We start from the raw sequence: 21,682 nt of genomic DNA, 5'->3' as shown, positions 1-21,682 counted from the left end.
TGATGGCTGCTGGGGGACAAAGAGTTTTCTTCCATGATGTGCGCCAAGAAACTACCCATTCTCTAGGAGGTATACATACACCCATGCACATACAGGCAGCACTAAGTGAACTTAAAAAACAGTTTACATGATGTTGGGAGAGTAAAGTGGTGGATCAGAGAGGGAAGTAATTGAAGTAGAAGAATTGGAGGATACTTTATATCAAAACACAAAGATGCATTATGAAATTCTCAATAAAATTATTCTCAAACCCTATAAATGGGTTAGAGACATAGCTTTGCAGTTAAGAATGCTGTTTTTGCAGAGGACCTAGGTCCAATACCCCAGTACCTATATGGCAGCTCACAAATGTCTCTAACTCTAGTTCCTGGGGATTGGATGCACTCTTCTGACCTCTGTAGGCACTGAATGCATGTGGTACATAGATGTACATGAAGGCAAAGCATCCACAGACATAAAATAAAATAAAGGTTAAAATATTTTAAAACTTTGGCCAGGCATGGTGACACATGCCTTTAATCCCTGCACTCAGGAGACAGAGGCAGGAAGAGCTCTGTGATTTTAAGACCTGCTTGATCAACAGTGAGCTCCAGGACAGCCAGGACTATAAAGAGAGACATGGTCTCAAACAACAACAAAAAATTAAAATTAAAAAATACAAAGTTCTATTTAAAATAAAAAACAGCACCTAAAATATTCCTTTGTGTAGCAGTGTCTGAGATTACAGAATTCCCTTGAGGTTTTTATTTAATGTTTCCTTTACTTTGAAAGACTTTAATTCAACTTCTGAAGACACAGTCCTCAAAATGAACAAGTTTCATAAATTCTTCAAGTTGAGAGAAATTTGCATTAAACTCAAAACTTTCAAAGTCTTTAAACATATTTAATCCTGCAGCTTTTTAGACAACCTATATATTCCTCTGAATTTGATAATGATGAATATTTCTTCCCTAGCGTTTGCTTGGGTCAGCAAAACTTTTCCAAGATTTAAAGTGCAATTATAAACCAAATGGGATTTTCTAAGCTGAACAGGACATTTTCACAATGCAAAGCAAGCTTGCATGCCTTTCCCAGAGAATTATAGGAACCAAAGTAGACTTTTAGATGACCCAGTTCATTCCACAGAAAACACAAAGTAAGTTAGGAGTTCCTCACATTCCCATCACTCTTCTCTTATGTGATCTAGACTTAGAATGGGCTTAGTTCCCACTTGATCTCTGAAGTTCAAAAGCTGAATTAGAGAGGGGATCTACGGAGAGCCCACTTTTGGCCTTGGTTTCTTTATGGAAGGAACCACCAAGCAGGAAACCAGTACATTCTAACAGTGAATCATTCTTGGTTTCTAATCTTCCATTATTTCTCCCAAATATTCTACTATAGCATTAAAAAAAAAATTCTGTGTCATGGGTCTGTGTAAATCCAACAAGGCAAGGCTTTCACAAGGAGGCAGAGAGGGTAAAACTGCTTCCTTGCAGGTAACAGCTATCTGCAACAATGCTCTCCATCTAAGAAAATAAATAATGAGTTCTGAACCTTTGGTCCCTCTGATGTGTGTAGATGGCTAAGTTGAACATGAGACATTAGTGGGTATATGTGACCTTCATGCATTTGGTTCTCTTGTCCCAAAAGAGATAGCAGATGTTACTTTCTTTCAAAAACCAAGGTGCATATTCAATACAAGCAAGTTTTAGCAGAGAATCATCTTTCAGTTTCATCCAAACAAGATCTAAATCTTCTAAACCATGGTGCACACAGTTGACTACAGCCTCACATTCTTCAACATGCTAGAAACACTCCTCATGAAGAAATTCTAGATTTGGCTTGATGCAAAGTATAAGCGTACTGGGGTTGATGTTGGTAAGCTGTAAATATTAACTGTGTTACTGGAAATAAAATAGCATACAGTTTTGAACATGTTCTAAGACTTTGGGAATCAGGGGCAGTGTGGAAATTGTATTCTCCTGAACCAAATTTGGAAGACAGGGAAAAGATACAGAAGGAATGCCCTACATGCAACTACCCATACTACCATTTAATAGTTGGCATCACCAATCAGTAAGGACATCAGTCCTAGGAAGGACCAAGTGGGGGAAACTATGAATGCATGAATTCCCAACCAGTCAGTGAGTAGGACTCAACTTCAGTTAGACAGCTATAGGTTACCCCAGAAATGAAAGTGTCACTATTGCACCACTGGAGTTTCCTTGCCAGGCCAGTCATTTAGGGGGTTTGTAGGCAGCTGAGTAGAACTAGTAATTGCTTTTTTCCCTTGGTAGCTTACATAGCACATCAGACACTATGAGAGCCAGTCCTCAGGGAGGAGGCTTCCAGGTCAGTTACAGCTGACTTCCTTGGAGTTCTGTGTCTGAAGTATGTATCTTCAGCAGGAGACTTTTCTTCAAGCAGGAAAGGATAATGGCAACAGCTTATATGGTTGGAGACTCTCCTGAACACCAACAGCCTGAAGAGAAGTTTCCTATGCCTGGCATATTCTTACCAGATAACCTGTGGCTCTTGGAAAGAGCATCATCATTCTGTGTGACATAACTACACAACACACACACACACACACACACACACACACACACACACACACACACACACGGAGTTGGAGAAGTAAGAAGGGGTGGAAATGATGTAAATACTGTACATGAATGATGAAATTCTCATAAAAATATTAAAAATGGGAATGCATCCTATAACCAAAAGGAGGAACTAGGTGAATCCAGCTATACAGTAGCTGATTTTTGTCAACATTATTGGTCCAATGCTTTCCTATTATTTAAGAGGAAAAGCATGTTACTACACCCTGGTTAATTTCCTAATTAGAGGCTTTACTATGTCAACAAATAAGAAGGAATACCCATATAAACTTTACAGGCATGTTTCTAACAAAAGGAAAATGGGCACCCAAATGTCACAATTTGAAGACCACAGTCCAAGGTCTCACTATGCCACCCATCTCTCTTCCCTCTGACTAGGACGTCAGGTGAAAACTTGTCCTTGGGGGCCTTTGAAAACTGCAGGCACACAAGAAGATGCCAATCCTGAACAGTTGACACAGTTCCTGAAAAATGCTGCAACCATCAGCCACTGCAACTTCATGTGGAACCAGTCAAGGTGGAAAAGTCCTCAGCCCAAATCCCAGGGTTTCTGTTCTCGTGGCTGTTCATTTGTGTGCATAAGAACTGGCCTATAAATGTGAACTCAGGCAAGCAGAGAAAAACGATAGTCACTTCAGGGGGAATGGCTCTATCAGCACCAAATTTCATCTCAATTAAGTCAGATTTAATGACAGCGGCATCAAGCTATAAAGAGACTGTGATGACCACAGCTGGATAAGCAAGGGACTATATTACACAATCTTCCTCTCCTGGGGGCTGCCCCAAAACAAACCTACAAATTCTGCAGCCAATCACATACCGGTTTCTCTTCAAATCGGCTATCATTTTTTTTTCTCAATTCTATCTAAGTTCATCGGCTTTGAAAGGCATATTACTAACTCATGCTTAATATATCCAGATTGCAAAATGGACATTAAGCTGTAAATAAGAGTTTTCAAACATTTTTATGTCAAGTTATTGTCCTTTGTAATCCCGTGTGAGCTACACACTACCACCATGACCATGTAGTTTTCTTTCTCTTTCTCAAATAACCCTCTAAAACCGAAGAAGTTTTTTGGATCTTAGGTAGTACAAAAATAGGCCACAGGTTATATAAGTTTGTTTTAAATCATAATAATTATACCATATAAAAAATAGTACAGAGAAAAATATAGTCATACACAATATGATTCAGCCATTCCTTTAAAACAAATCACAGCTCGACAAGCTTTGTTCTTCTGATCTACTGAAGTAGTTACTAAAATAGGAACACTATATACTAAAGAAAGGTAAAGGCTACATCCTGACCACTGTTCATAAGATAAAGAATTCTGCCCTCCTTCTCCACATGGTCAAAAATAAAAGATACTTGTTAAGACCCAATGAGGCAGCATATTTATATTAATAGCATTTAAATACCTAGATTTATATGTACACGTACCTAAAAGAAATTTGTAAAGCCTAGAAAATTATAAATAGTTACAAAGTAAAAAGCTGAAAATAGCTAACATAACTTCACCAATCCATCAAAAAACAATATATTATTAAAATGACTTTGTCTTTCAGGAACTCTGAACTAACAAAAAGAAACTGAACCAAACTTTTGTGAGGATAATAGCACACAAATCACTTGCTGTAATGGGTGTTTCTACCCCACAATGCAACCACGTCCATTGTGCCTGAGATAATGGATCTTTCTCACAAAAGTCACTGCATTGTTACCAAGCAACAGGAAATAAAATGTCAAGATTAGCACTTTGTTTAATATATCTTTATCATCAATGAACCTCATTTCTATTCTGCTATTCTCTATACAAATGGTCATTAGGCTAAGACTTATATTTAGTAATCTACAAGAGTCACTAAAAAAGAAAAGTAACTAGCGGGCATTCACCAAGTCTATATTTTACATTTATTAATGTTATACTAATTTTACTATTGAGGTTATTTTACAAAGTAGATAACTAAAATATCTCTTCATTAAATACATCTCTATTAGTCTCCAATTTTTCTAAAGCAAGCCAACATGTCATGAAAATTCAAGGAAAGGAACAGTCTTTAAGTACTTCAATACCCTAAAACAAACAGCTCATTTAATGTAGTTATGTTAGGACATTACCAGGCATTCTGTCAAAGCATTCCACACCTGGCTAAATTTGAAGCACAGAATTTATAGATACTTTAGAGGTTTCATGAATGAGAATGAAAATAAAGTGTAAATAAGTGAAAAATTATGAAGAAAATAAAAGTGAGTTGAAGACGTTATATAATTTCATGGGTCTAAAAGGAAAGCAAACTATATGCATGATTTCCATCACTCCCACATCCATGCCAAAAGAAACAAGGATGTCAACGGCATCCTGCCTTCAGATGGAAGGTTCTCAAGGTATGTGGGGGCTGTTTAATGACAGAAAAGGGTTCTTTCCCTTTTCTTGTCACAGCAAGCAGCTCTCTTCCTGCTTTCCTCTTTGTGTTTGTTCAACACAGCCAGGCCCCTCCAAAAAGGGGGGGATTCAAGAGGATTAGGATATATTATTTCAGTTCCTTTCTTTTGTTTTACAAACAGGGTCTTACTGTGTCATCTAGGCTATCCCTGAACTCACTGTGTTGTCCAGGCTGGCCTCAAACCTGCAATCTTCCTACCACATCTTGAGTGCTAGGATTTCAACTGTGCCCACCACCTCTGGCAGTGTAAACTGTTTCTTTATTGGCCACATTGTTCTCACTGACTGACTCAAACAGAGAACTCCAGTGGGTTAATACTAAAGTGCACTGAAGGGCATTCACATACTGAATGTCAAGTTTGGCATTTCAGCCAAATTCTCACAAATACTGTGTCTCCACATGCCAGTCAGAGATGTTTGAGTGAATGAGTTCTGCACAGGTGTGAGCAATTGCTGCCTGTGTGTTGTTTGAATATTTGAAACTGGATCTGTCCAGAGAAATTCCTCAACATGGTTAAAAGTATCTGTCCTATGGGGATAGAAGCTTTAATTTTTGTTGTTGTCATTCTGTATATACTATCTTTGTCCTTTTATCATCCACTAAAGACAGTCTGAATCCCACTGCTTTTGCAACCCTGTATCAAGCCCTTAGTAATCTCAAGATCAAACTAAAAGACATTTGGATGGAGAGATAGCTCAGCAGTCAAGAACCCTGGATCTTTTTCTAGAGGGCATGAGTTCAAAACCTAGCACCCACATGGCAGCTTACAGCCACCTGTAACTCAAGTTCCAAAGGATCAGATTCCATTTTGATCTCTGAGGGTGCCAGGCACAGAAGTAGTACACAGACAGATATATCCATATGTGTAAAATTAAAAATAAATAAAAAGAAATTGAAGAGAAAAGGAAATATGTTTGTGCCTTAGACATTTCCATTTTCTCTAAAAGCAGGTAGGAACATGGCCATTCTCAAATTCGGATACATTAATTGGTGCGTTTCATGAAGATTATAAACCACACCATTCAGTAAAGTCATTAAGCCACCTGGGTAAAAGCCACCGTGTTTCCACATTCTATCAGAAAGAGAAATAATAACCAGTTTGATCTGTTAAGACAACTAAGACAATTCTCCAGACTTTATTAACACAAAGTTCTCTAAACAGAGCAAGGAGTCACAAAACCTAAGATGTTCCCATCTCGAAATCCCATTCTTCACTCACCTCAGTCCCACTGTCAGGCTCAGGCATTAGCCTGCTGTCTGTTGTTATAAGGACTGGGACTGTGTACCTTATAGACAAAAATAATGAGTCCAGTTCATCATCTTAGAGACTGGAAGTCAAGATCAGGAAGCCCCACCACTACAGCCTCTGCTGAGGGTTCTCAAGGCTACAATGAACATAGAAAGAAAGCAAGATTGTGGCCTTGAACAATACACACTCCAGACACTCACTCACTCCAGAAGACTCTTAACCCCTCTTAAGGGATATGACCCCATTACATGATCCCTTCCACCAATTCCCAAATCTTAAAGCTTCCACCAGCCCTTAGTATCGTCATAATGAGGGCCAGCTTTCCGAATAGGAGAAGGTGGGCCAAATCACATCCCAACCATAAGAAGGCCTAATCATTTCATGGAACAATTATAAAATGTCCTAAGGCTAAAAATTATATTTCACCTAGCTCTGAAGAAGATACCACCACACTCCTCTCATGAAAGTTATGCTCACACAGGATTGTAGCCTCCACCATGCCCAGAAGAGAAGAGACTCTGCATCCTCATTGTACAAACCCACAAGGAGCTCTTCTCCTCACACCTCTGTATGTGCTACTCCTCCCACATCCCCCAAGACACTGCCCCCTCAGTGAACTGAAAATCTAGCTTCCTCATTTTCTTGAGGGACTTACTAAGGGCTCATCGCAACAAGGCTTTTCACAGAACACCTTGATTATAAGTTCTGTTTCTTTCCTTAACATTTCATACTCCTTTTCTCATCAGTATTTAACATTATTATATACTATCCATCTCACTTATTTACTCTACCTACTGCCTATCTGGATCGGAACGAAGGTTCCCTGAGGGGAGAGAGCTCTCTCTCCTCGTGTATACTGATAAATTTGCAGCACCTACTGAAGTACCAGCAATGCGGAACTTATGTGCATCACAGAACTTGTGAAATGAATCATAATATCTAGCACTTGTTTCAAGGTAAAATGGGTGACGTAGGGATGGGGATGCAGATGGGACAGGATGATGATGGACAGCGTCTGCAACAGTGTTGGGCTCAGGAGGACTCCTTACCCCCTCTGCTTTCAGTCATATGCATTCACAGCCCTTCGTGAAAATATACATCTTAAGCATAGCTTTGCAATGTCATTTACAGTGCAATCTTCACTTTTCCATACTCTACCCAGACACAACACATGTCAGCCTGGTAGATAGCAGATGTCCCCCTAATCTTTTCCTCAAGTCCTAAAAAGAGATGGCTTTGCCTGTCACTGGTACAGAACATGAAGTCACAGTTTCCAAAGATTTGCTCTTGCAGACACAACAAAGAGAAATCTTATATTTTCATTTTGGAAAACAGATTTTTATGCCTACTTATGACACAGAATTTAAAATGAGGGGGACTAAAAACACATAATTATCATGATAGTGGTTGGAGGAGAGGAGGCAGGCTCCTATCTCCAAATAGATAAATTCATAGGTCTTCAATCTTTGTGGCTTGTCTGTATGTGTGTATCTATTATCTTGTTATGCAAACAATTTTTTTCATATTCAATTATGTCAATACATCATAATATAAATACTATGTAATGGAGATGAGTTTAGGTTATGAGAATGAATATCTTATTGTAACTAAAACTCTAAATTAACCAAAATAGTTGAAAGGGCATTGTGTAAATCTTTGTTTTATAAAATCAACCTCAGCACAGGCTGACTACATTGACATGAACATACACTCATATACACAGGCACACACTGGCACACACACACACACACACACACACACACACACAGAGAGAGAGAGAGAGAGAGAGAGAGAGAGAGAGAGAGAGAGAGAGAGAGTACAGGCTGGTAGCACTAACACATACACTCACACACACCAAAAAATAAAATAAAGATGAAAAAAACAGCCAAGTTATTTCAGTCACAGGCAGCATTGGCAGCCTTCAGTGGCTGAGTCAGATGACCTTTTATGACAACACGTGCATGTGGGATGCATTATCAACAGTCTCCTAAGTAAAGCACTCTCGGCTCTCCTCTAGATCTATGTTAAGCATGAAAAAAAATAGAGAAAAGACCAGCATTGAGCATGCTATGCACACAGGAGACTGGGAGAAGTTGCATGGGGAGTTGGGAGGGTGACAAGAGTTCTCCTGAGACAGACTCAAATGAGCCAGCCTAGGAGACTAGACAGCCCTTGCTGCTGCTCATTACACACATGCAGTGCAACACCCAGGAGGCACTCCGGGCTGCTTTTACTCATCAACTTGTGAAGATCATCAGGGAAGACTTCACCCACTCAGACAGAGGGAAGTCCAGAAATAACAGTCTGGACTAAAAAGAGAAACATCTTTCTGGCTTGTGTGCCAACATGTGTACCCACTTTTACTGTTTCTCTCAAATAATCACCCAGTTTCTTCACAGGGGCAGACAGATACAACCAGAGCTGACTGGGCTACAGCTTCATAGAGAAACACTCAAATGGCTGCTCCTTTTCAGAAAGATATGTATGGTGATATTCACACATCACTGTTCACCTCTTTGTTTTTATGTACCATAAGTTTATATAGAATGCATCAGAAAGAGAAAGCAAGCCCCAAATGCAACACTGTTATTTATACATGGTAGAAATAACATCAAAGGTGATTTGATTTTCTCCCTTTCATATACATGCTGGTGCATTTCTTGGCATAAAACATGCATCATTCATTAATGAACTGTTACATAATTGAACAACATGTGTTGGTGCATGATTTACAGAATCCAAACACTTGGTAGATGGGGGCAGGAAGGTCATGTGTTCAAAGATGGTTTGTTCTATAAACACAGCTAAAACAATTATCTTTGTCTTTGCTATCTGAAATATAGGCAACAGTTCCCACTGTGTAAGATACTGTTCACAGTACTAGAGTGACCTCCAATCACCAGGTTTGGGGAAAATGAAAAAACAATACTCAATAGAAAGAGCAGAATCCAAGAGCAACTGAGTGAATTCAGAGGGCAACAACCCACAGAATGACAGTTTTCTCAAAGTCACCTTTACGGTAGCTGGCACAGGTGGCAAAGAAAGCTGCAGATAGATTGAACAACAAAGCAAACAGACAAAAACCTCTACATACCTGCTTGATTCTGACGGCACTGAAATGATCTGAGCTCCTGGAGGTTCAAAACCATCCGAGAGTTTGAAACAAGAGTTTGAAGTATTTACATAGCATAATAGAAAAGAGCAAATGCTGTCATCCTGTTATGGCTCTACTTAGCAACATAATTAAAAATACAAACACCCAGAAAGAATGTGCAGTGGGTGGCACGCAATAAATTTTTAATGATTGTTATGGCCAACATTTAACATCTAAAATCATATGAGGAATTTAGTGATCTTTCGTGTTTCTTTCAGGTGAATTCACAAGCATCCTTCCCACTCAGACCACTACAAAGCAGTCACATGGGAATAGAGGAAAGAGATACAGTCTATCCGGGAAGGAAGATAATGGACTTAGAACCCAACAGGGAATGAGAAGACACAGCTCTGGAGTTCTCCCTAGACTTGGAGGAAAACAAACAGAAAGTGACAATAAAATTTCATATCTGAAATGTGAAGATTTCAAACTAAAAAAATTTCAATTCCAACTTATTTTCTACTTTTGAGAACACAGTTATAAGTTAATCTAAGTGTGTGTGGACCCTTTATATAGAGCATACAGAGGAGGTAGGCTTAAAATACTCCTGTTGCCTCAAGCTGTTCTGCTTTAACTGCTAAGACAGAATGGTATATGAATTGAATCTTGGTTCCTTTTATTAAAAGATTTACTTATGTATGTATGTATGTATGTATGTATGTATGTATGTATGTATGTATTTACATGATTTTGTCTGCACATATGCACACCAGAAGAAGGCATTGGATCCCATGGGACTGTGGTTATAGACAGATTTCAATTATAGACAGTTGTAAGCACCATGTCAGTGCTAGCAATTGAACTCAGGACCTCTGGAAGAGCAGTTACGTGTTCTTATCTACTGAGCCTTCTCTTCAGCACCACATCTTGATTCAGCTTTTAATCCAGTTTTGTTTAAGAAACCTTCCCATGATGACCATGATGTGGCCATCCAGACACCAAGGGCTAATGATGACTTATATGGTGACTAGCACAGCCTAAAGCCTGAACATATTTATACTGCATTTAGGTTTCTTTGTTTGTTTATTTTCTTTTTTGTTTTTACAAGACAAGGTCTGTCTGTGTAGCCCTGGCTGTCCTGGAACTCACTCTCTAGACCAGGCTGGCCTTGAACTCACAGAGATCCACCTGCCTCTGCCTCTGCCACCCAAGTGCTAGATTAAAGTGTGTGCCACCACCACCCAGCTACTTTTGGCATTTAGTTTTAATTAATGCAAACATAAAAACCACACAGGGCTAGTGACCAGCCTACCACACAGTGCTATCAGTTGGGAATGGCTGCCCCACAGCACCAACATTTAATGTGGTTCTGGGTTGGCCGGAACAGAACACTGTGCCACAGTGGAGATTCCTGTTCTGGAACAGGAAGGGACAGGCTATCTGCAGGCTCAGTTCAATAACTTCCTTCTTACAACCAAACAGAGCCTCTCTTGCTATCTGCATGGTCTCTTAGACACCAAAATGTTCATTTTGGCTCCTATAAGAAGTGCTGCTGAAAAGAATCAGACTATAGTGGGATAAAAATTAAAAGATAATCCCACCCAAGAAAATGCCACTTCTCATAGATATATAAAAGTGAGTGACAGTGTTAAGCTATTCATTAGGCTAAGCTATGTGGTAGACCTCTGTGCTGGCTGGTTTTTGTCCAATTGACACAAATGTAAACATATCTGGGGAAAGGGAATCTTTTTTAAATTTTTATTATTATTTTAAGTATATGGGTGGTTATGCCTATGTATGTGTATCATATGTGTGCTTGGCAACTGAAGGCTAGAAGGTGGCACTGGATACCCTGGAAATGGAGTTACAGACCACTGTGGGTCATCATGGCTCTTGGAAATTGAACCATGGTCTTCTGGAAGAACAGTCAGTGTTCTTGACTCCAGCACCTGAAGAGGAAATCTTGGGCAAATCTGTTGGGTATTATCTTCATTAATGATTGATTGAGGGCCCATCTTGGACAAGTGGTCCTGAGTTGTGTAAGAAAGCAAGATGAGCAAACCATCAGGAGAGTAAGCAGGTAAACACTATTCCTCTATGGCCTTTGCTTCAGTTCCTGCCTTGGGGTTCCTGCATCAAGTTCCTGTCCTGACTTCCCGGGGTGATGGGCTACAAGCTCTAAGATGAAATAAACCCTCTTCCGTCCTCAAATTGCCTTTGGTCATGGCATTTTATCACAACACTAAAAACTCAGTAATACTACAGATGTGTGTCACAGTCTTGTCATTAAGATGATTCAGTAAATAAGAAACAAGATACACAGACAAGGTAAGTCACATAGTCCACTATTTGGATGTATACAATATACTAAAACCACTGAAAAATAAAGCTGGATGGAAATGACACAGTCCCCCACCACTTGGGGAAACACTGTGCTTCACTTTCTCAGAGAAAGTCAAGTATCACCAGGAAGTAATATCTTAGCCAACTGTGGGTGATTCCAAATGTCACATAAAATATGTCACACAACATGACCATCAGGTAAAAAAGAGGAACATATATTCACATTTCCATGTCCCAAAGTAGGTTCCTACAGTCTTCCCTAAGGAAGACTATGCCAAACTCTCATTAACAGTTGGTTCCAAGGTGATCCTCAAAGCCAAGTTGAGAATCATTTTGAATTCTCCTTTGGAGTTCACATATGTATACCCCAAATGGCAGGGAGTTGGTATAAGCAACCATTTCTATCCCAGATCCTTAAGTCTAAAAAAGCTCTGGAATGGGTCCAGGCCTCTTTCGAATGCTACTACGCACAAAGATGTCAGTACATGCCTGGATTCAACTGCTCTGAGTGAACATATTACAGTAGTTATCTGTATAACTCTCCTGTTAAAGAATTCTCATCATCAAACTCAGTGAGCCATTCAACTTCAAGTGAGTGATTTCCTACTTTACTGGAATGCCATATACAGTTGTGTACCACACATGACTACCTAGGGAACTACAGTGGTCCCATAAGACCATACAACTAAATGATATTGTACCTACATAGCTTGGCATAAGTCTTTCTATGATAATTGCAAAGCAGCAAAATTATTTCTCAATGCATTTCTCAGAGAATTTCTTGTCAATAAGCTGTACAACATGACTGTATATCAACTCATCTTACGATTTTCATCTCATTTTGTTCAAAGACCAAATGACTTTTATAAGACAAGTAGATTTCCAAAGACAACACAGCATTCTAGTGAGCTGCCAACCATTACATATCTAAATTATACAGTTTAAGAGAATCTCTCCATATGTAAAACAAAAGAACTCTCCTTGTTTGGCCTCCTGAAAACTCATGCCATAAATAAATAAATAAACAAATACCATGAATCCACAAGCCTCTTTTCTTACCTCCACCACTGTGGTTCCAGCAGCTTTGCACATTGGCAAATTGAAGTTTCTTGCACTTTTCCTATATCAGACAAGGGGAGGAGAAGAGGGAGAAAGATCAAAGACAAGATTCATCTGTTTCACCTTGAAAATGCAGAGTGAAAGATTGTCTACCAAGAATCTATGGACCTGAGAGTGCAAGGCTTACACCTATCTTTAAACTTAAAAGCGCTTGTGGCTATTTCATTCAATTTGTATGATTTTTAGAGTAGGTAGGAGGATAGGGTTTTTTCCAAGTTCAATCAATAGCTTTTACACAGAAAAATAAAATGGGTACTCATAAATATCTGAAATTAAATTCTCACAATCTTTTAACCAAGATTAAACTTTGCTGCCACAATTAAACATTTCACTGAGAAACTTAAAAAAGAAATGAAAAGAAAAGAAAGAGAGTTATGGATGCATCTTGGTGATGAAGCATTTACTCGGTGTGCACCAGGCCCTGGGCTCCAACTCCAGCACCACAAAGGAGAAGAGAAGGGGGTAAGGAAAAAGTGCTTCACAGGAGAGGGTCCAGTCTTCCCTACTAAATTTTCTGACTAAAAAGAAGCCTCCACTAGCTGACAGCATATGAAACACTCACGGTGCTGTGAGTCCATCTAACAATCATTCAGGAGAAGTTTTGTGTCGTATGGACCAGCTATCCCAGTGACTGTGAATGAGATTTGTATTCTGAGAATCTAGACCACTTGACCACTGGGCTGAGACCACCATTCAGTGACCAACAGCACCTACATATGATCAGAGCTTACAGGCCCTTTTTTTTGTAGACACCTCTACAAATACTTTACGTAACTGCTATTTGCTAGATAACTTCATCCGTCTGTTTTATAAAGCATCAGAACTTTGCAAACATCACACCAATGGTCAAAGAAAGCAGTCAGTGTGTGAGTCTCCCTAGAATTTCCAAAAGTAGTTGCATGTCAAAAACCTACAAATTCAAGAAATCGGAGCATTACTATTACATTGAGTCCTTCAGAAGTAAATAAAAACAATGCAGGTGCTCCAGAGAATTTGACCGTGATTGAGGCTAAACTCTATTTGTTAAGAATAATATTTTCAAATCCTTTATTAAAAGCAGTAAATTACAAAATGATGATTAAAAAATGATTTATATAACTGACTAGGTCATGTAGCTTACCTCTTACATATGTAGCCTAAGTGGCCTAACTTTCAAAACACAACTATCTAATTTACAAATCTAAGACATTAAATACTTATAATTACTTAAGAGTTTAGTATGCAGAGGTTACTCAAAAGACAGGAAAATCATGTAGGTCTGTGGCTACCCAGATAAGAAAATAAGAAGAGCTCGGCATTTGTGAAGATAATTAGCTCTTCAGATAGAACCTTAGAAGGTTTTCCTGGGAGACATTAGCCACACAAGAAAAGGACTCACCTAAACCATTATTAGCAATTTCCCCCAAAATATCAGAGCAATTTTAACATTTTAAGACACTGTATAAATTAGCAATATTAAAACAAACAGAAAAAATACATGCTGGCTGCTCTCATCTTTGTCAAGAAAATAACTACTCTTGCCAATGAAAATACAGATGGAAAAAATAACTGTATGTACCTGTGTACAAGAGCACATAAACCCATTTCTTTTAAAATGGGGTCTTATATATCTCAAGCTAGCCTCAAACTCATTATGTACTGGGAATGCAATACCATAGAATCAAACCCAAGGCTTGGGGCACGCTAGGCAAGCACTCTACCCACTCAGCTACATCCAGCCCTGGATCCAATTATTTAGCAAGCCATTGGCCAATAGGAAGAGTAGGTCCCTGGGATTACATGCACTTCTGGACACAAGTACATACACAGGCATGCATGACTCTAAGCAATTTTTAAATGGTCAGAATATCACAGCAACTCACTGCAATATTCATTTCTGCTGTCGGAATCTCTGAAATGCTGTTAGAAAACAACAGAAAATGCTGTTGACACACATTACATAAATTCTCTTTAAGTGCTAAGGATGGAACACAGAGCCCTAGGCAAACACTCCACCTGAGATATAGCTTCCTTTTTACCCAAGGCAGGAGGTGAGAGTGGGGGCTCAACATGCAAGGCACAGGCTGGAATGCCTACATGCCTCGTATGTTTTGTTTATTTTTTTTTTAACTATAACAATACCTGAAAATCACGTTTCCTGCCCGGTCTGCTTTCCAAGCTTTCACCAAAGCAAAATCTCCTGTGATTGCTTCCTCCAAAATAAAGTGCTGACCGTTAAACTCCCTCACCTGCAGGAAACAAAGACTCACTGTCAGATATGTGTGAGGGACTTGTATGATTGTACTCCGTGCTGTGCTCTGAAGAGGCACACACTAGGAACATAAGCCTAGCGAGGGAGGCTGTCTCAGGAACAGGAACCTCACGAGATTTCCTCAGTAGCATAAGGCTTTCTTGAAATAGTCCAGGGAGGCTACAGGTAGAGAATGTGCATAGGTCCCACAAGTGCAAGTTTAGTGCATGTGAGGAACTAAACCTCCACAAGTCTAAGTGATAAAGTGTGTCAGTATCCATTTGAATGTGTGCCTTGGTTACATTTGGGACATAGAACATAGCCCCTCTTTCCTTCTACTGCCCCCCCAAATAAAAATTTGTACATTACATGAAATGGCTTATCTATTGTTTCTCATTAATCTGTGATCCATAATTACTGTTGAGATAATCGATGATCCACAAAAATAGTAAAATGATTGAAAAAGAACTGGTGGCCTCCCACCTGCCTGGGCACGAAGCAGGCTTCCTTCTATTAACATCTTTGTTTACCTTCTTTGATAGATTTTCTTCACATAAAATCTCCATGATTTCTGTATTTACTCATAGGAACTACTTGCTTTCTTTGCCACTATGAATGTTGGTTTTAACTTATTGCACATCTTCAGTCATTACTGATATAACACAATGCTTTTGACTTTTTTTAAACGTTTACTGCCTTTTGGGAGAGAACATAAAAACAAACTCTCCTTTGCCATTATGTTCTTCCTATCTTTTCCCCCATGGAGATTTGCCTTTGGGAATTAAATAGAGAATCGAAACAACCCCACTGAGGGCTGGAGCCTTCATGTACAAATGAAGCCCTGTGAAGGCAGAACTCCAATAGCGTTCCTACTGTGCCCTCTAGTGGAAAGCAGGCTGAATGCGTTTTCTAGAAGGATCCTGCAGAAAGGTGGGGTTCAGCTACTTTTTGCTTTGTTTTGTTGGGAGGGTGCTCAGAATTGAACCTGAGGTCTCATTGCATTACCACATACTCTGTCACTGAGCAGTGTTCCAACCTTTTTTGGGGAGGGTGGGGTTATTTATTTATTTATCATTTTTATTTTTCAAGTCAGGATTTCTCTGTGTAGCCCAGGCTGTCCTGAAACTGGATCTGTAGACCAGGCTGGCCTGGAACTCAGAGATCTGTCTGCCTCTGCCTCCCTAGTGTTGGGATTAAAGGAATGTGCTGCTATAATCGGCTCTAACTTTACTTTTAAAGTTAAGAGTTTCAAACAGATTGTTTCTTAAAGGAAAGTTTCTCCAAAGATATCCCAGTTTCTTGCTAGAAAATATGAGCTAGGAGAACCACCGATGCAGACTGCACTAATATGAAATTATATGAGGTTAGCTGCACATCAGCATACAAACTTATCTCAAAGGTTTGTCTGTGTCTTTCAAAAGCCATCTCTGTGAACATCAATGACAAGGCAAGTAGTGGCACATACCTGTAATCCCAGCACTTGAGAGGCAGAGGCAAGAGGACTGCTGGGAGATCAAGAGAAGCCTGGCATACAGAGCTTCAAAACCCCCTGAACAAAACTTTCAAAAACTGAAGCAAACAAATCCACCAGTGATGATGCTTGAGATGTAGAAAACACAAGTATTTTCTAAATATGCTTCCCAGTGTTGACTGTTTTAAATCTCAAAGAGGGAAGCAGCTGCCTTTACCAAGTTTACTTGTCCTCATTTCAAATGGTGCATTTGGCCTCCATTTCATCTTTAGGTTCTTCTTGAATCCATTTTCCATCAGATTTTGCCAGTGACCTCCATTTCTGCACACTACTCTTCAATTCTATTCCTTATCCTTCCTTTGACCCAGCTGCTCCTTCTTTTATCTTTCAAATCACCAGGCTCCCCTGGGTTTCCTCTGGGCCTCCCTTCCCGTTTTTCCACTGTAGTTCTTTCTCTTCTCCTTGGCCATTAACTGTTAAAGAACCCATCTCTATATGCACAGTAGCCCAGGACACTGCCTAGTCCTAAGGGTTTGAATGCCCACACACCATGCCTCCTGTTCTGTAAATTTTCTGACCAGAGTCACCAAGTACTTCTCTTGAGACTCCTGAACTTCTTAAGAACAACTCTTTGCCAAAAGACAGAGCTCTTTGATTGACCCTTGTCTTGCCCATCTCAATAAGCAGCAATCTTGACTCCTGTCCCCTATGTCACATGCTGTGGCTCCATCACCAACACTGCCTTGATTCTAATCAGTTTGCACAAACTCCACTTTACAGCCTTATCTCAACCAACGTCTGTTCCTACCAGGATCAATGCATGGCCCTCCTACCTTCCCTAACATGGGCCACTACAGAACAACAAAACCAGAAACCTTCCCACCAACAGTCAGAGTGATCTTTATAAGATGTAACTTAGAATACTCACACTCATAACCCCACTCAGATTCTCCATTCGCTTCTTACCATACTGAGTGAATGCTTAAGTGACAGACAACAGGCAGACTAGAGACTGAGGACAGAGACCGACCGAGGGAGGCAGGGATGGAGGGAGAGACAAACAGATAAAGACAAAAAGATCAAAGATTGTGTTTCACATAAAATTGCCAGGATCCAGGCAAGAATGAAAAGTCAGGAAGGAGTCTAGCCTTCCATATTCTCTTGGGGTATGTTAAAGTGACACTTTCTAACAAGGTATCAAACTGCTAACCCAATTTTCCAGGGTACTTTTATCATGCATCCAAAGCTTGGTTAGGTTCCTGGTGATGGAGAAACATTTTAACCTAATTAGGCAATGGAAAAGCAAGACCAAATATAAAAAATACTGAAACAAAAGCTTGAATCAACACAGGTCACTGGAAGGGGCAAGGCTTTAGATGGTTGGACAGTAAGGGGCATGATCACCGGCGCCTTGTCTCCCGAGAACAGCAACAGAACCTGCAGCACTGCGCTCGAGCACTGGGGCATGCCTTCATTGACCAGTTTACCTCCCTAGAGGTGTAGCACAACAATGACACAAATGCCACTAGCAATTATCTTCCACCAGCCATACAGACAATGAGAATGGAGAGACATTTTTAAGTTCAGAATAATGTATTGGCTTGCATATTTTTTCAAATTACTTCCAATCTGTGTCAAATATTCTAACTAGAGGTCTACTGCCATCTACTGTGAGTAAAGCTGCTCACTCTAAAGTGCCCCCTCCTACCCTACAGTTTAAGTAAGCACAGGCCAGTGAAAAGTGAAAAGCTTAGCCTATGTCTAAGATGCATAATACGAAAGTGATTGTTTGAATGCTCTATTCCATTACATAATTACAACTGTGCCCCATTCTGTAAGATTTCAGATAAACTCAACATTTCCTTTGTTACATTATTCTTTTTTCTGTCATGTTAGGAAGAACCTGAGCACAGGACCTTAACACAATACACAGTAAACAACTTCCTGAGGGGTTTTGTTTTGTACTGTTTTTAATGGAGGCATAATCATCAATGGTAAACGTCCTCACTTTCATTAAAACCTTTCAGGAAGTCAGTTCACTAACCCTAATTATAGTATAATGTACAGTGACTGTGGCTTCTTTTATTCTAATTTATTCTAGTTTCCCTCTGTGATATTTAAGTATGAACAAATACCCAGGTTTAGCTACAAGCCTCACCTTTTTGAAAATGAGTGACTGTTTATCTCACTGAGGTAACCAGCAAATGAGTTCACAAAGAATCATGAGGAAGGCAGTCTCACAGTGTCATGTGGGTGAGGAGTTTCTTACCTCTCGTGGCTTGCTGGCAATGGCAACACTTCCATCTTTGTTGTATTTTATGGGTGATCCTCCTTCTTGTACCAGGGTCCCATACCCTGTGCTGGTGTAGAAGGCAGGGACTCCAGCCCCACCAGCACGGATCCTCTCTGCAAGTGTGCCCTACGAATAAGCAACCAGCATCTGTGAGACATCTCCAAAGCGCACTTGCGATGGGGAGTACAGACACTGTTAGATGTGGTTCCCACTCTGTAGAGGCTCACCATCTTGCAAAGTGTGCAGTAATGTACGTGCTCCGAAATCAACAAGCTGAAGCATCAATTCAGAGACAATAACCATTCCATTCTCAATCTACGTTCAACCACAATTGTTCCCCTGTCTAGTCATGCTTTCAGTTTCCAGGCTCCACCCGCTACTGGTCTCTTGACATCATAATCTACAAATGTCTACTTTCATATTTTTAAATCCAATTTAAAATTAATTATGGAAATGTAACTATGCATATATTTTAAATGTTAAATGTTATTTTACCACGTATCATGTGTAAGTGTAAACTCAATATTTTTATCATTAATAGCAATGGGTATGCCAGGTAGGGTGAAAAATATTTGTAATTTTAACACCTGGGAGGCTGAGGCAAGAAGATTACCATAAGTTTGAGGTAGGCATGAGTTATATAACAAGTACTAAGTCAATCAGGGCTATGTAGCTGTCTCAAAAAAATTCAAATTTACTTTAAAATGTATTTTAAATCACTTTCAGAAATGTTTTATTTAAGAAATTATCTAAGCAAGGAAAATTCAAGCAAAAGCTGGCACATGGGTAAACTAGCTCTAAAAATCTGGGAATGGAACAGCAAGATGGCTCACCAGGTATATGCATTTGCTACATGTGGGGGTTTGAATGAGAATGGCCCCCACAGGCTCACATACTTGAACACTTCCCAGTTGGTGGAACTATTTGGGAAGAACTAGGAGGTGTGGCCTTTGGAAGAGGTGTGTCACTGGGAGCGGGCTTTATGGTTTCAAAGGTCCAGCCATTCCCAGTGAGCTCTCTCTGCCTCCTTCTTGAGGATAAGAATGTAAGCTCTCTGGCACCAAGCCTTCCTGTCTGCCTGCTACTGCCTACATGCTCCCCGCCATGATGTCCATGGACTCTGACCCTCGGCAAGGATGCACCCCACATACGTTGACCCTCTGCAAGGATGCACCCCAAATTAAATAGTTAAACATTCTCTTTCCATACGCTGCCTTGATCCTCGTGTTTTGTCACAGCAATAGAAAAGGAACTAAGACACCACAGGAGCCTAACAGGCGGACCTCAAACCCACAGTGGAAGGAAGGAGAGGAACAATTCTTGAAAGTATCCTCTGACCTCATTGGTGCACATGACAAGCACATGCCTACACACACACACACACACACACACACACACACACACACACACACACGCCCATGCACACACACGCCCATGCACACACACGCAAACACACAACTAATAATAATAAATTTAGACATACATTTACAATTTTGTAAAAAGCTAGGTTTTTTGTGTGTGAGAGTGCTGTGAAAGCATGCATGTGAGCGCTGTGACTCTGGGAATGTGAGAGCTGTGACACTGTGCCTGTGTGTGCTGTGACACTAGAAAACTAGGTTTTTTTACAAGTTCAAATTTTGTTTCACCATAGGAACAGGTATACGTGAAGGTTATTTGTGTCTCCTGATGGTCTTCCTTCCTTCTCCCTATCCCTTGTACTGAAACCACTTCTGGGGTGCCACTACACCATGCTTACTAGACAGCCAATTAGCTAATCAGAAGTCAGAATTGACATATCGACATAGTTATCAATGACACTGTTTACACTATCCCAACCTGAGAACTCTGTACTAACTGGGGTCTCTGAATGCTTAACAAAGAGACTAACAGTCGGGATGAGCTACCTGAGTACATGGAATGCTCTGAAGAAAGGGGAACGTCATGAGCTATATTAGTTGAAGTCCTCAGCTAACTTGTCTCTGCTCCACCAAATAGACATGTGACCCTATTTGCACTGTATTTTAAGCCAACAACATTCAAAAACTTAAATCATTAAAACAGTCACAATAAAACCCCTCATTTTGAAATATTTTTCGTTTACCCTTCTCAAACACTCTCTCCATCTCTCTGCCCAGTGCCAAAAGCCTGCAAGGAGAATATATATGAAGGCAAGAACCCTTCAGGTGTCACCTTCCCTACCCAAAAGGAGTGCCAATCCCTTCACTTCAGCAGTGTTCCTCCCATCCCAGCCCTGAAGCTGCAAAGGAAGATGGGAGAGGAAGGGTGTGCCACTTGGTTGAGAAAGAAACACTAACTTCTTCTAGTTTAAAGAAAAATTTAGGACGTATTAAGGAAGTTCCTCTTCCATGGATGTGGCCTCTGACAAAATAGAGATAATGAGTAAGAATAAAGGTTCATCTTCAATAACTACACAGCCTAGATGATACACGGTGCCTCAGCTAACAACACATGAAAGCTACAGGAGATGGTCTAGACTGTGTGTCCCTTAAACACTGAAGTTGAAACACTAACCTTCAATGTGACAGGGGTATGAGGGGATAGTTAAGAAGGAAATAACCGCCGGGCAGTGGTGGCGCAGGACTTTAGTCCCAGCACTGGGAAGGCAGAGGCAGGTGGATCTCTGTGAGTTCAAGACCAGCCTGGTCTACAAGAGCTAGTTCCAGGACAGCCTCCAAAGCCACAGAAAAACCCTTCCTCGGAAAAAATAGATGGAAATAACCTGTATATATAGGCCCTGTGGTTATAAGAAAAAGACACCAGAGAGCTCACTTTGTTCATCTCTGTGCCGCAAGAGGACAAAGCAAGACATCAGCC

At 40.2% G+C, this 21,682-nt stretch overlaps 1 protein-coding gene across 1 annotated transcript in view; it reads right to left on the bottom strand.

The window, feature by feature from the left end:
* The window catches only part of Oxct1 (3-oxoacid CoA-transferase 1), a 119,382-nt gene that overhangs the window by 77,643 nt on the left and 20,057 nt on the right, over positions 1-21,682 (bottom strand). Inside the window, exons 5-7 of the mRNA XM_027401378.2 lie at positions 18,824-18,973; positions 14,975-15,081; positions 12,794-12,854 (exon numbers count right to left, since the gene is read on the bottom strand). Of these exons, the coding sequence (XP_027257179.1) occupies positions 12,794-12,854; positions 14,975-15,081; positions 18,824-18,973 (318 nt within the window). The remainder of the gene's footprint in view (positions 1-12,793; positions 12,855-14,974; positions 15,082-18,823; positions 18,974-21,682) is intronic.

The sequence above is a fragment of the Cricetulus griseus genome, chromosome 2 (genome assembly GCF_003668045.3).
Source record: "Cricetulus griseus strain 17A/GY chromosome 2, alternate assembly CriGri-PICRH-1.0, whole genome shotgun sequence".
Lineage (NCBI taxonomy): Eukaryota > Metazoa > Chordata > Mammalia > Rodentia > Cricetidae > Cricetulus > Cricetulus griseus.
Note: the sequence above shows the minus strand (reverse complement) of the source record. Positions and strands in the feature narration are given on the sequence as shown.